Source organism: Prinia subflava, chromosome 5 (genome assembly GCF_021018805.1).
Source record: "Prinia subflava isolate CZ2003 ecotype Zambia chromosome 5, Cam_Psub_1.2, whole genome shotgun sequence".
Taxonomy (NCBI): domain Eukaryota; kingdom Metazoa; phylum Chordata; class Aves; order Passeriformes; family Cisticolidae; genus Prinia; species Prinia subflava.
The window spans coordinates 40,461,462-40,474,956 of NC_086251.1; the positions used below are offsets into that span (position 1 = coordinate 40,461,462).

The window sequence follows — 13,495 nt, forward strand, 5'->3', positions numbered from 1 at the left end:
GGCACATTCACGTGGCTACAGCTACAGAACCAGCCAAGAGCATGCTATACAGCACAGATGTACTGAGCTCCTAGAAAATCTGCTGTGCCTCTTGATTGTATTCGGTGCACTGATAAACTGCCATTCTTCTCTTAACAACAAACATTCAATTTTGTTTTAAAGCCTTTTTGCAGGATCATACTACCTCATCGAATCAAAATAGGAGAATCATTTATCTCTGTGCAGGATCTCTCTCAATCCACGTGCACAAATGTCTACCACCAATGGCACATCTGTCTCATATCACTCACAGATGACTATTCTGTAGCAAAAGAGACAGTATTTGCTCACACTAAGTAAAGCAGGCACAAATCAATGAATAGAAAAGCCCGTGAGAACCTAACTTTGAAATACATTCACAGAAAACTGAAAAGTCAGCACAAAAAGCACTAAGCAGGATCCAGTATCAGCTGTCAAGGACAAAAGCTGCATCAACGGTCAGTGTCTACACAAAACAGTCATTCTCTTATTAGGCATGGAATTTGTCGTACATATAAGCTATATAAAACAGTAGCAACAAGAAAGAAAAAAAAAAAGGAGAGAGACTTCTGTCAACTGCTTGTCTAAAGTCTAAGGACTTTTCATTGCAAATGAACCACCACCAGTGCTGTCAGCTCCTCCAGTCCTCCTCAAACACAGCAAGCCAGCCAGATGACAACTTTCAAGACAGTCTCATCTTGACACCAAATCTGCTTTCTGAGCCAGAACAAAATTCAGCCACTTGCCCTGCTGCACATCAGTGGAGAAAGCAAATCACCCCCTTCTTCCTCAACTATTTCTCTTTACAAACCACTGAGGGTCACTTGAACAGCAGCATGTGAGCTCTGCCAACCGCATTTCCTCAACCAACAGTTAAGCTAGGTTTGATCACTCAGGTGGAAAGTTCAGCTGTGGTTTTCCTAATCAACACATTTTTTCTTTCAGTCTAATTTTCTTCTTCATTGTCAGAGCGTGAGTCACAGTTCTACAGAGGTCATCACTTCAGGAAAAAACTCCTGAGTGGTTCCTCACTGGCTGCTTTTTCTGACCACATCAGATAAAACCGCTTGTATTTCGAAGACACCAACAGCTACAAGATCTCACTAATCCCAGAAGCTTTTGTGAGAAGGGCCTTTCTTTCTCCATTCCCTGCTCAGGGCATGAGAAACCAAGTGCCCCGGACTGGTCTGAGAGCTTGGAGAACATTTCATGTACAGAAAAGACTTTTGGATCAGACTACACAATTGTGGCTGCAAAAGGTACAGCTAGAATTATGCTCGTTCGATAAGATTTCTGATCACAAACACCGGTAAGATCTGTGGACACAGATAACAGGTAAGATCTACAGATGATGACAACCCACTGCTTTTCATTGAGAAGTTCATGAGCTAAGGCGTGGCAAAACCAGCACTACATTAACTCTTAAAAAAACCCAAAACAACAAAACAGTCCAGCAAGCTCAAGTGAGTGGGCTGAAGACTTCCGTAACATCCCGCCTCTGCTAAACAGAGAAGAAGAGGGGGAAGGAGGGCGATTGGTGTGCTGAGGTTCCCCTTCCAGCCCGCAGCAGCGGTGGGCTCGGTGGGGCCACCAATCCCCACGGCCTTTCCACAGGCGCCAGCTCGCCCCCTCCCACCCGACGCGCCCCCGATACCCTCCAGCGCCGCGCAGACGGCCAGGCTAAGCCGAAGCGAAGAGCCAGAGGCCGCCACTGGGCAGGCAGAACCGGCCCTTCCCGCTCTCCGGGAACCCTGGCCCCGCCGCGGCCCTCTCGGAGCCATCCCCGCCGCCGACAGCGCGGGGACCCCGCCGCGGCTGTACCAGGCCCACCGCGGGTGCTCCGGCCGGCGGCGGGGCCGTCACCCCGGGGAACGCCGTCACGGCGGGGTGGCCGGGCTGCGGCTGCAGCTCCCTCGGCCCGGGAGCCCTTTCCCCGCGCCGGGACCCGAGGCGGCAGGGAGGGAAACGCGTTACCGCTGTTGCCGTGGTCTCCGACGACAGCCACGACCTGGCTCCCGCTGCTCCGTGCTGCCGCTGCCCGGCACTGGCAGCCGGAGATGACGCGCTCCCGAGGCGGGGCCCAGTGACGCACCAGGGACACCGGCAGTGGCCGCGGCAGCACCGGCAGGGCCAGCATGGTGAGCCGGGAGCGGGCCGGGGTGGGGGTCCGGCTGGGATCGGGGCTCTCCTTAGCTCATCGCCGCTGCGTGTCCGTGTCTTTGCAGGGGAAGCAGAAGAAGGCGCGGAAGTACGCGGTCATGAAGCGCATGATCAGCCTCCGCGATGAGCGCCTGTGAGTGTGGCTGGGCCGGGCCCAGGCCCGCGCGGGGCCCCGGAGCGGCCTCGTGTCCCGCTCGGGAGAGGCGGGAGGGGGTCCCGGGCCGGGTCTCTTCGCGGCTGGCAGCCCTTCCTTATCCCTGTGCCCCAGCAGTGCCTGTGTTTCTTTGCAGTAAAGAGAAGGATCGCGCAAAAGCCCCCGTGAAGAAGAAGGAGGACCCGAGTGCCATCAAAGAGCGGGAGGTGTAAGTGCTGCCGAGTAACTGGGAAGAAGAAAGAGGGGAGGGAGAGAAGGGAGGAAGGAGGGCCGGCCACGCTGCAGCCTGGAACTGAAGGTGTTTCTGAGCGATACTCTCAGAAGTGGTGCCCCAAACCGAAGGATGGTGCTTGGGAGGCAGCAGGAGGCCTCATAAGTCTTTCTGCTCATTATTTCATTCTGTGCACGTTGTAGAATTGGACATGAAGTTACATGGAATTAACTGATTTGAATTCTTTGTTTTCTTGGCAGCCCCCAGCATCCCTCTTGCTTGTTCTTCCAGTATAATACACAGCTGGGTCCCCCTTACCACATCCTGGTTGACACTAACTTCATCAACTTCTCCATCAAGGCCAAACTGGACCTAGTGCAGTCGATGATGGACTGTCTCTATGCCAAGTGTGAGTTTCTGCAACACTCACAGCTTCTTCAGACCACCTAGTGCCACAGTAATGTGCTGGTAATGTGCTTTGTCAGCCTCATGCCACTGGCTGAGAATAACAGAAATCTTGCAAAAAATATGTGCTCTAATCATGGAGCTGTGGTAACCCTGCCAATGTCTCTGGTTTCAGTCCAGTAATGGTTTTAAAATGCTAATCTCAGCAAGGGTAGAGTACTAATAACTTTAAAATCTAAAATTACCATGGCATGGTTAAACTTGGTGGCTCTACCTTTCATCACCTTGCAACATTATCAGTTGTCACTATGAGTAATACATTATAGAGTTTCATGATGTTTCCTAGCATGTAGGATCTGGGAATAAATATTGCTACGTTTTAATATGGGCTTTTTTGCATTTAGGTATTCCATGTATCACAGATTGCGTAATGGGTGAAATCGAGAAGTTAGGACAGAAGTACCGTGTGGCATTAAGGTAGGTGCAGGGTGTTATTCTCTGTTTCTAGGACTTAATGCTTTAATATAAATAAATGAAAAACACTTGCTGTGACTGGTGCTCCTGCACTAGAGGGTGGTTAGGTTGTTACAGGGTCCTGAACTTGGATGTATTTCTCTGTCTCTATGAGATCAGTACAATGGCTCAAGTTTTAGAAACTAAATGCTAGGTATGAGTGCACAATATTAATCTGTAAATCTTTTAACCTCCTAAGACTTTCAAAGCAGTGCTTTTTCCTGTTTCTCAAAAAAAACCACCACCTTCAGAATTTCTAAAAATCAAAAAAGAAGTGACCCAAGTCTTACAGAACTTTTTATTCATACTTCATGTTATTCCTATATGAGTAGGTACCAAGTACTGATAATCTAGAGCCAGGTTATTGTGTGATCTATACAAAACTAGTCCAATGTAGTTCATGTACATCACTCAGATGTATTTTTCTTTTTATTTTGGCCTACTGTATTGTAAAGTATACGAGTGCATACCTTCAAGAGCTTTGATATTGCCCTTCAGACAGGAGGTGAAATGTCCCCTTATGCATGGTACAAATGATCACATGCCAGAAGTTCTTGTTTTTCCCACAGATAACTTATTTCAAATTACTTTGTTTGGCAATGGCCCAAAATTGTACAGATTTTGAATCCAGCAAACCAGTACTAAGAAATACTTAACCTATAATAACTAGACAAATTGCATTTCTTTTTTGCAGGTCATTTCAGTTGACCTTTGTCTACCATTTACTCCATCCCTTGTTTTGAGAGCACTGTTCTGTATGTCACAGAAAGGGGTGTTCCTGTTCCTCCATACTGTGTTCCTGTCCTCTCTGGTCTGATTGCTGTGGTGCTGCTGTTTATGTCCCCACAGAATTGCCAAGGACCCTCGGTTTGAACGCTTGCCCTGTATGCACAAAGGAACCTACGCCGATGACTGCCTGGTGCAGAGGGTCACGCAGGTATTTCCCTTTCTGACATCTTTTGTACCATGCTAACATACTAAAAATTCCTGAACCCTCCTAATTACTGACTGACTTAAATTTCCCAGAGAGTAACTATAAAATCTCACCAAGGGGCATTTTCAGTTCTAGCACAGCTTTATTTGATGCAAGCTATTATCTTCCCTGAGCATTCTTGTTGTATAGGACAGCATCAAGAAGCACTTAGGATGGGAAAGCTGTCAGCTTGAAAGGCTGGACAGAGTTTCAGAGATTTCTTAACTGTATTTTGATGGGCAGAAGGATGATATTAGTCTGCTGCAGAAGTCTGTACAAGCCCTGGTGATGCCTTGCTAAGGACTGTCAGCCTTCTTGTGTTCAGTGAGCTCACTGAATAGGAACGTTTGGTCAGCCATGACTCCTTTCTGGGGTTCGCTGGTGTTGAATCTGACTTGCCTTCTTTTTTTGCAGCACAAATGTTACATTGTGGCCACAGTGGATAAAGAGCTCAAGCGGAGAATACGAAAAATTCCTGGAGTGCCTATAATGTATATTTCCAGGCACAGGTAAGGGCCCCCTGACAGAAAGGAGTCCTGCCCGGTGCAACCCTTGTCTGACAGGGACTCTGCCACCTTGTACTTCTCTCCTTCATTGTCTGTAGTTCAGGCTGTAGTAAAGGGCTTGGTGTTTACACAGAAGTTGAAGTACAGCTACTGCTGGGAAGAGACTGGTCACAGATCTATTTTTATTGCAGTCTACATCTTCATTTCTCTTTATCTGAAGAAGTGGTTTCCTTAAGGCCAGTGTTTTCATAGATCAGTTTTGCTTACCAGCAGCAGCAGGACTACCAGGCAAATGCATTCTACAGGTTCTTGAAGAAAAGAACCATTCTTGTTCGATGTTCTCTTTGGTAGCTTTGTGTATCCTCAGCTAAGAGACTGGATTTGCTTCTTAACTAAAAACCAGACAAACAGTATCAGAACGATACTAGTGCAGCACATTGGAAATTAAGAGCTTGATTGCTATAGATATGTAAAGTTTTATGTGATCTATAATTAGAATGTGGTTCAAAAGATTTTTCTCTCAAAACACCTTTTCTCCTTATTCACTATGGCCATGAATTTTTGGAAAAGGCTGCCAAGGATGGTGATGGAGTCACCATCCCTGGAGGTGTTCAAGAAATAACTGTATGTGGCACTAAGTGCCATGGTCTAATTCTCAAGGATATAGTCAGTCAAAGGTTGGACTCAGTGATCTTGCGGGTCTTTTCCAATCTAAATGATTCTGTGAATTATAAGTTGATTGTCTAAAGCTTTATTTTCTGTGGTGATCTGCTCTTGAATCCTAAGTCAGATCTTACAAAACCACAGGGTTTTTCCTTCTCTGGAGATGGTGAGTTTTTGAGATGTCTGATTGCTGAGTTTAAGGTGAAGAATAACAGCAAACTTATGAAGACTTTTTACTTTCAGAAGTAATATTTTTCTTCCTGGGCATCTGAGCTGCAGATAGAAATGCAACAAAGTTCCTTGCTATTCGGTCTGCCTGTAAGCCTGCTGCTGCATAGGTGTTACTAATGAATGCTTTAGTCCACTTGAAAAACCACTGTCAAAGGCACACCAGAAAAAGCAGCTTTTAATATAAGATTGTAGCAGTGCAACTTAACAGAGTTTAATGGCGAGGTTGATTCTGTTACTACATGGATGAAACATACGAAGGAAAATCGACTTGGAATCACTTTAGAATGTTTTGTATGGAGACCAGGAGTCCAAAAGAACTTCAGTCCTTCCATTGAGTCACAAGTTTCAGTAAGGATCTCCTTGCTTTCTAAATTCTTGATGGAGTCCAGGTGCAGCTGCATCCAATCTTAGTCCTAGAGTCTTAATAGTCTCTGTCTTAATTAGAATTTAGAAGCACTTAATCATTGACTGATTAAACATTTATAAAGTGATTCAGTAGGGTTTACTACAATTATAACAGTGACTTAATTATAGTTTCAGGAAGCAATATTCATATTATACTCAGTAAAAAGTATTTCAGCCAATTCACATGCATGCACACTGACATAAAGATGTATATGTAAATGTATAAAGCTACCAGTTAAAGATTCCTCTTAGGTCCAGTGAAACACATGGAATGCCTCTGAATTTCTCAACAGGCAAGGCTAGAGTGCTAGTCCTTCAAGCTTCTCAGCCTTGACATCGAGAGGCATCTGCTCAGAGGGAGGTGCTAGTGCAGCCCGTGGCAGTCCAGGAAAGCTCTAAGGGCCTCATTTAAGACCACTGCTTATAGGGTCATAAGATGATTGCTTTTAGTCATGTATAAATTTTACTTCTTGGCCATAATCCAGATTGGTAACTACTTGAGTTTCCAAAACTTTAGTAAATTGGTACCATTCCACTCAGGCCACAACTTAGATAGGATTGTCAGAGGATGACTGACAATGTTATCCTTCACCATAGACTGGCAACAGAGTTCCCAGTGCAGTCAGTGCTGTTCTTACATTAGTTGTGCACAACTTCCTGACGTCCAGACATCCCTGGACTTCAAGGGATGCTTCACCACCTAACTCATTACACAAAGACCAAGGCCTAGAAGGAATCCCTGAGATGGTAGTACAGCCCTGAGGAGGAAGAGGGGGTAGATGCACCACCACTGTGGGGAGGGGAGCAATGTGGAGTAGATTGTCTTCATAAGTTTTCCTTCTTTCTCAGGTACAATATTGAGAGGATGCCAGATGATTATGGAGCTCCTCGATTCTAACCTGTCCAGTCAAGCCATCAATGCCAGGATGAAGGTCCTTCTGATTCCAACCCTTCTGCTTTCTTCTTTTGTTGGAACTCTGCTCTTAGGACTGTGGAAAATACCGAACTGACTTCTTAACCTTTTTTTCTAAGAAAAAGCTATTTTGAAGAGTGTGGTTTTATTCATCCGTCCTGTGCCTTGGTCCAATTACCTACAGCTCAGAGAAGCGTATGGGACACAGAGGACAGCAGGACCAAAAATGTGCCAAGCTCTGCATTGGACCATTGGAAAAAGTGGTATCAGCTTTCTGAATTAAATACTGATGATGCAACTCTGGCTGAGAATGAAACCACAAGAGATTTTAAAAGTTTCTTACTGCTGCACCTGGAGTGGGACAGTTATTCCTTTGGGAAGCTACCTCACACCTGTTTAGTCAAATCAGAATCTGCATTTTGCAGAAAAGACATCAGATCTGCACCAGTTGGTGGCTTTCTCTGGAAAAGCAGCCTAGATTTTAATTCAGAATTGATTGGCTTTTATTCAGCTGCACAGGGAATGAAGTTTGTTTAAGTGTCCTCTCAGACTGCTCTTTCTGTGCTTGGTTAGCTGGCAGCCAGGTCCTTTTACTTCCATTTAGTGAGGTGGAGGGCAGGGCAGGGTCGGGTTGGGATGGCTCTTTCCCTCCTGTTGGTTTGGTCCTGTGTACCTCAAAGATGCCAATCAGGGACAAGAAGGAAAGTGTCTAATGGGCAAAGGTATTAATGTGGGCTGGGAGCACAGTCATTGTGGAGGAATAAGAATTGTTGCAGATAAAGAGTCTTCCAGAGACCTGCAGAATTTGCTGCAGGGAAGGAAGTGGTCAGGGAGGGAGGGAAAAGAAATTATTAAGCCACATGAAGAAATGTAGAGGAAAAGGTATTTCAAAGCCATAACTCTGCATTCTCATACATCCTCCATTATTCCTTCATTTTTACCAATATAATTTGCTCTTACAATCTCTGCTGTGTGTTGAGGAGAGGGTCACCAGGAGCCAACATGCCAAAGCACACTTCCTGGCCAAAATGCTGGAGGTGTAGTACAGGAGAAGACTGAAAATTTATATTCTTGGTGTAATTAAGAAGATTTCCAAACCTTAATAGTTTGTAGTCCCTTACACTGGTATGGCTGCAGAGGTGGCCACAAAGGCCAACAGCATCCTTGCCTGTATCAGAAATAGTGTGGCCAGCAGGACTAGGGAAGCAATCCTCCCTCTGTAATTGGTGCTGGTGAGGCTGCACCTCGAGTCCTGTGTTTAGTTCTGGGTCCCTCATTACAAGACAAGACACTGAGGTGCTGGAGCGTGTCCAGAGAAGGGCAATGGAGCTGGTCAAGGGCCTGGAGCACAAGTCTGATGAGAAGCAACTGTGGGAGCTGGCATTTAGTCTGGAGAAAAGGTGGCTCAGGGAAGACCTTATCACTCTACAGCTACTAGAAAGGAGGGTGTAGCAAGGTGGGCATCAGTCACTTCTCCCAGATAACAGGTGACAGGATGAGAGAAAATGGCCTCAAGCTGTGCCATGGGAAGATTAGATATTGGGAAAAATTTCTTCACTGAAAAGGTGGCCAAGCAGTGGAGCAGGCTGCCTAGGGAAGTGGTAGAATCACTGGGCCTGGAAGCGTTCGTGTGGATGTGGTGCTTAGAGACATGGTTTAGTGGTGGGTTTGGCAGTGCTGTGTTAATGGTTGGACTCGATGACCTTGGAGGTCTCTTCCAACTGTAACAATTCTATAATAGCTAAACTTGGATGTCTATGCTGGACAGCATGCAGTGAAGATAATTTCCTGTCTCTGGGAAATGCTTTGACATCCGGGTAGCTTCCTTGCTAGCACCATACCTCTACAGATACTGCAGGAAACCTTGGGAACACATCAGACCTACCCCTCATGCTCTTTGCTTGTTGCAGGCTCACCTATTAAACACCCCTGACATAACAGCATACTGACACTCTGAAAATGTAGCCCCTTCCAGGCTATCACAATTAAAGTTATTTTTCACCACCTCCAGCCATGAAGAAAGTAGCCAACAATAGAGAGATTTTACAGTTAGCATATAATATGTACATTTCAAAAATAATATCCTTAGTTTTGTTCTCTCAATCTAATCCATATTTCTTTAAGCTCACGATCAAGTATTGTCATGAGCACTTGAAGCCCATGCTTAGTCAAGTGAGGACTGAGAAACAGTTGTAGGATTAGATTTCTGTAGCTTGCTTTTCAGAATAATTCTAGTTTTGAAAGACTTCTTTGAGTCAATAGTTGACTAGAATTGTTCCAGTGCAAATAACTTCCTTGAATTAACCTAAATGGAAGGAGACTGAAGAAGAAAGGAATGGACACTTTGGATAACATTTGATAATAGTCTTTCTGGTACAAAAGAGGTCAAAGGCACAGCAGCCTGATGAATTTGGGGAACATATACCTGCCGGCAGAATGCCTTTTGCAGAGACTTCATGAAAATGTATGTATCTAGCATGAACAGTGGGTAGGAATTGAACTAAATGTGCTCATTTACTGAAACCTTTTATTCCTTTTACTCTGCCTTGTTTTAGTAAGAGGAGGAGGAATCTGGTATAGGTATAAGGCAATTGCTAAAGAAATGTTAGGAGGGTTGGAGGATGAGCCAAAGAAAGAATTGGCAGTGAACAAACCCATCAGGAAATTTTCATTAATTGAATATAATTGGTAAGACAAAAAACTTGGCTATTAACTCAAAGAGCCTGGTCAGAAGATAAATAGGAGAAGAGAGGACTGCCTGAATGATCAGCTGCTTCTCCTGCAATGCCAGGGAACCTGTGTACCAAACAGTTTGTTCAGAGGAAAATATTTACTCCTTGCACACAATGGCATCCCAGTGTCTGATCCAATTTACAGTATGTCAGAGGAGGAAAGAGCATTGTCAGAGGAGGAAAGAGCATTGTCACTGGAAAGAGGTTGGTTAACTAGAATATTTCAATGTTCCCACAAATGCAGAACTCTGTCAGTCCCAACCAGAAGAGAAATTCCTTCCTGACTCAACTCAGGCAGTTGAGTTGCACAGGATTTAGATATCAGATGCTTGCAGTGTTTCTTAGTAACTAGAGAATTCAGTCTCCCTGCTAACATCCTGTCTCCTGCTGTAGCCAGTTTCCATAGCTTCAGAAGACAGAGAACATACGAGAGCACCACATAAAGAAAATCTGAATATATGCAAAGGATTGTAGAAAATAATTTCTACTCCTTTCTGGAGCCACCAGAAGGTTTACGATTACTTCAGCCTTACCAGATGAAGAAATTTAAGCTGCTGATCCAAGACGTGATACTGATTAACTGGGGAGTAACTGAAATGTGGTATAACAGTGTTTAGAAGCAAGAAGAACAAGAGCTATTGAAAAAAAAAAAATAACCCAAACCAACATGATGGCACCCTTTAATGTTACCAACTGAACAGAGTAAAAGAATAAAAATGACATATTCTGAATATAAGAATCAGAGGGCATAATGTGAACTTAACAGGGTTGCTTTAAGGACATGGTAACATTGGGTAAAGCCAGTGTATCTTGTCTCGTGGGAGTCAACTGTACTGCAGCCCAAACCAGACTTGACTATTGAAAAAGCATCTGTCAGGTTATTTGGAAATTACATTTTGGCTTCCACAATGCAGGCAGGAAAACAATTGCCCTGAAAGTGTTTAGGAACATGTATTCCCTCTTAAGGGAAGTTTAAGTTTCTTGACAATATTGAATAACCACAACAAACAGCAAAAATAGTGGGAGAGCTGCCTGCAAGAAATAACTGTTAGTAAACTGATCACAAGAGAACTCAGAGTGAATAGATCAGGAGGATAAATTAAAGGATGTTTGCAACAGGAATTCCCTATCTGGGAAGCCAGACTTTAAAAAGCTTAGTGAATAAACTGGCCCATAGAACTCAGGTATGTAAATGCTAAGTACAGGACAATGAACAGTAGATGCAGGCTAAAAATACAAATACTATCTGAAAGTCATATTCACTGCAAGAGAAACATAAACAGACTATCCAAAATAGAAAAGGAACAATAATCACCGCTAAATGAAGAGAAGGGATACTAAAGAATAGAAAAAGCAGTTCTAAAAGTATTAAGATAGTTTTCTTAAAATTTTGCATTTCAGTTGAATTCAGTGAAATGTTTTCTTGCAGATTCATGGTATATCTCCTCTGTGAATTTCCTGAAATTTATTCAACAAATGAACACAAAGTCCAGCTTTCCCACCAAAGAAGATAAATCTTATTCTCTACCTAGCAATATGATTTTCTTGTTATTTCTCCTGCCTGAAAAGTCTTAGGACCTTTCTGCCTCACCTGCCTTTCTGCACTGGCCAGGGATCCTTGATTTAACATTTATGAACTAGAGACTAAACATGACAAAAATTGCTCAGGTTTTTTGTGCTTGTAAAGGAGCCCAAGCAGGGACACGCAGCGCTGGTGTCCTGCTGACCCGCAGCCACCAGGCTTCACTGCCCAGCTACTGGAATTCACACATACACACACACGCGCCTCTTCCCTACGATGGGAGTTCAGCACTTGGCATAAATCATTGCTAACTGCCTACAGAACTATGTGTATGTTTAACTCATACTTCAGCGTGGGTAACCGAGGGCGCCGCCGCCGCCGCCCCAGGGACACCACGGCCCTCGGGAGCGCCGGGCCCGCCATACATAGCTCGCAGGGCGCCGGGCGGTACCCTACACACAAGGGAGGCCCCCGCAGCGGAATGGCTGCCGTTTGTCACCTATCCCCGTCCTGTCCCCTTCCGTCCCGTCTCTTGTCCCCGGCGGGGCGGGCGGGACGTGCCGCTCCGGGCCCGCCTCCGCGCTGCGCTGGAGGCCGCTGTCCGCTAGGCGGCGCTGCCAGCCGCGAGCGGGCCGCTCTGGCGCGGCGCTCACGCTCGACTGCTCTGCGGGGTGGGGCCTGCCCGCGCAGGCGCCGTGCGCCGCCCGCCGCCGCCGCCGCCGCCGCGGCCTGTGTCCGCTCCGCGTTCCGCCATGTACCCGGCCTGGGGCTTGTACGGGGCGGCTGGCCACTACCCGCCGCCCCCCACCTCTATCCCGCCCCCGCCGCTACCCATCCCGCCCCCCAGCGTGCCGCCTCCCGCCGTTCCGCCGATGCCGCTTCCCAGCTACCCGCCGCCGGGGCCCGCGCCCCCCGCCGCCGCGCCGCCGCCCGCCGGTTCCTCGGGGTTCCTGAGCCTGCAGGAGCAGCACCTGGCCCAGCTGCAGCAGCTCCAGCAGATGCACCAGAAGCAGCTACAGTCCGTACTCCTGGGCCCCCCACCGCCGCCGGGGCCGCCCCCGCCGGGGCTGCCGCCGCCGCCGCTGCCCGGCTCCTTCACCGACTGGCAGCAGCAGCCGCCGGTGCCGCCCGTGCCGCCGCCGGTCCGCAGCTACCAAAAGCAGTACGGCCACCGCGAGCCGCCGCCCCGCAAGCCGCCCCCCGCGGCCCGGGACCGCAGCGGGCAGGAGCCGCCGGGCGGGCACGGTGACTGGGGCGAGCCGGTGCCCGCCGAGCCGGTGCCCATGGACATGGAGCTGTCCTCGCCGCCGCAGTCCCCGCAGCCCGCCGCCCAACCCTACCTGCCCCCCGGCCAGCCCTACCTGCCGCCGCCCCAGGCCGAACCTTACCTGCCCCCCGCCCAGCCGCCCCCGGCCCAGTCCCCGCCGCTCCAGCCCTACCTGCCCCGGGCGCAGCCCTCCCAGCCGCCCCCCTCCTTTTCCGAGCCTCCGCCCTCCTACCTGGAGCCCCCGCCAGCCAGCGCCTCCCAGCCTTACCTGCCGCCTCCTGCCCAGGGTTACATGGCACATCCCCAGCCCTACCTGCTCTCCTCCCAGGCGTCTCCTTCCCAGCCCGCGCAGCCCGCCCTGGCCTCCTCCATCCCTCCCCCGGTCAAGCCATCTCAGGCTCATTTCCCCCCGCCCCAGCCGTCCTTGCCCCCGCCCGCTGCTGCCCAGCCGGAGGCCGCGCAAGGTGCCGCCAAGGAGGGCGGCGGCACGGAGCAGCCGGACCCCTCTACCATGACCCCCCAGGTAAGGCGGCCCGGCTGGCAGCGGGGAGTCGCCAGGGCAGCGGTGGCGATGAGCCGCTGGCGGGCACGGGGTGGTGCAAAGGTCCCCGAGTTAAGGGCAGTAATAAGCACACCACATTTGCATAATATTGAAAGGATTTGGACGCAATCCGTGGGAGTGTGGTAATGGCACAGTTCAGGGGAAGCTTCATAAAGGCTGATTTATCCAGTGGCGGTGGTAGGGATGTAACAAATTGTCATTTCTCGAGAAAAATTGCTTAGGGAAAAGTGTAAATCGTGGCTGACTTTAATTTTCTTGAG

The 13,495-nt window shown here is 48.0% G+C and overlaps 3 protein-coding genes across 8 annotated transcripts in view; 2 read left to right on the top strand and 1 right to left on the bottom strand.

Moving 5' to 3' along the window:
• Positions 1 to 2,099, bottom strand: part of AREL1 (apoptosis resistant E3 ubiquitin protein ligase 1) — a 23,196-nt gene extending 21,097 nt beyond the window's left edge. For both annotated transcript variants that reach the window (XR_010080564.1, XM_063398993.1), the window contains exon 1: positions 1,993 to 2,099. The gene's annotated coding sequence lies outside the window, so the exon portion shown is untranslated. The remainder of the gene's footprint in view (positions 1 to 1,992) is intronic.
• Positions 2,070 to 7,694, top strand: FCF1 (FCF1 rRNA-processing protein). Its single transcript, XM_063398994.1, has 8 exons — positions 2,070 to 2,156; positions 2,244 to 2,311; positions 2,469 to 2,540; positions 2,804 to 2,952; positions 3,353 to 3,425; positions 4,311 to 4,398; positions 4,849 to 4,943; positions 7,089 to 7,694. Exons 1-8 carry the CDS (start codon positions 2,154 to 2,156, stop codon positions 7,135 to 7,137), a joined length of 597 nt encoding a protein of 198 aa, XP_063255064.1. The 5' UTR covers positions 2,070 to 2,153; the 3' UTR covers positions 7,138 to 7,694.
• Positions 7,695 to 12,143: 4,449 nt separating this feature from the next.
• YLPM1 (YLP motif containing 1) overlaps positions 12,144 to 13,495 on the top strand; it is a 36,183-nt gene continuing 34,831 nt past the window's right edge. For all 5 annotated transcript variants that reach the window (XR_010080565.1, XM_063398995.1, XM_063398996.1 and 2 more), the window contains exon 1: positions 12,144 to 13,196. Coding sequence is in view for 4 of the 5 variants with exons in the window: in XM_063398995.1 (XP_063255065.1) it covers positions 12,159 to 13,196 (1,038 nt within the window). In the remaining variant the exon portion in view is untranslated. The remainder of the gene's footprint in view (positions 13,197 to 13,495) is intronic.

Bases quoted from the DNA above. Each gene is read 5' to 3' on its own strand.
- FCF1 (XM_063398994.1), top strand. The intron at 2,953-3,352 runs GTGAGTTTCTGC...TTTTGCATTTAG, and splicing joins GGACTGTCTCTATGCCAAGT to GTATTCCATGTATCACAGAT. The intron at 4,399-4,848 runs GTATTTCCCTTT...CTTTTTTTGCAG, and splicing joins TGGTGCAGAGGGTCACGCAG to CACAAATGTTACATTGTGGC.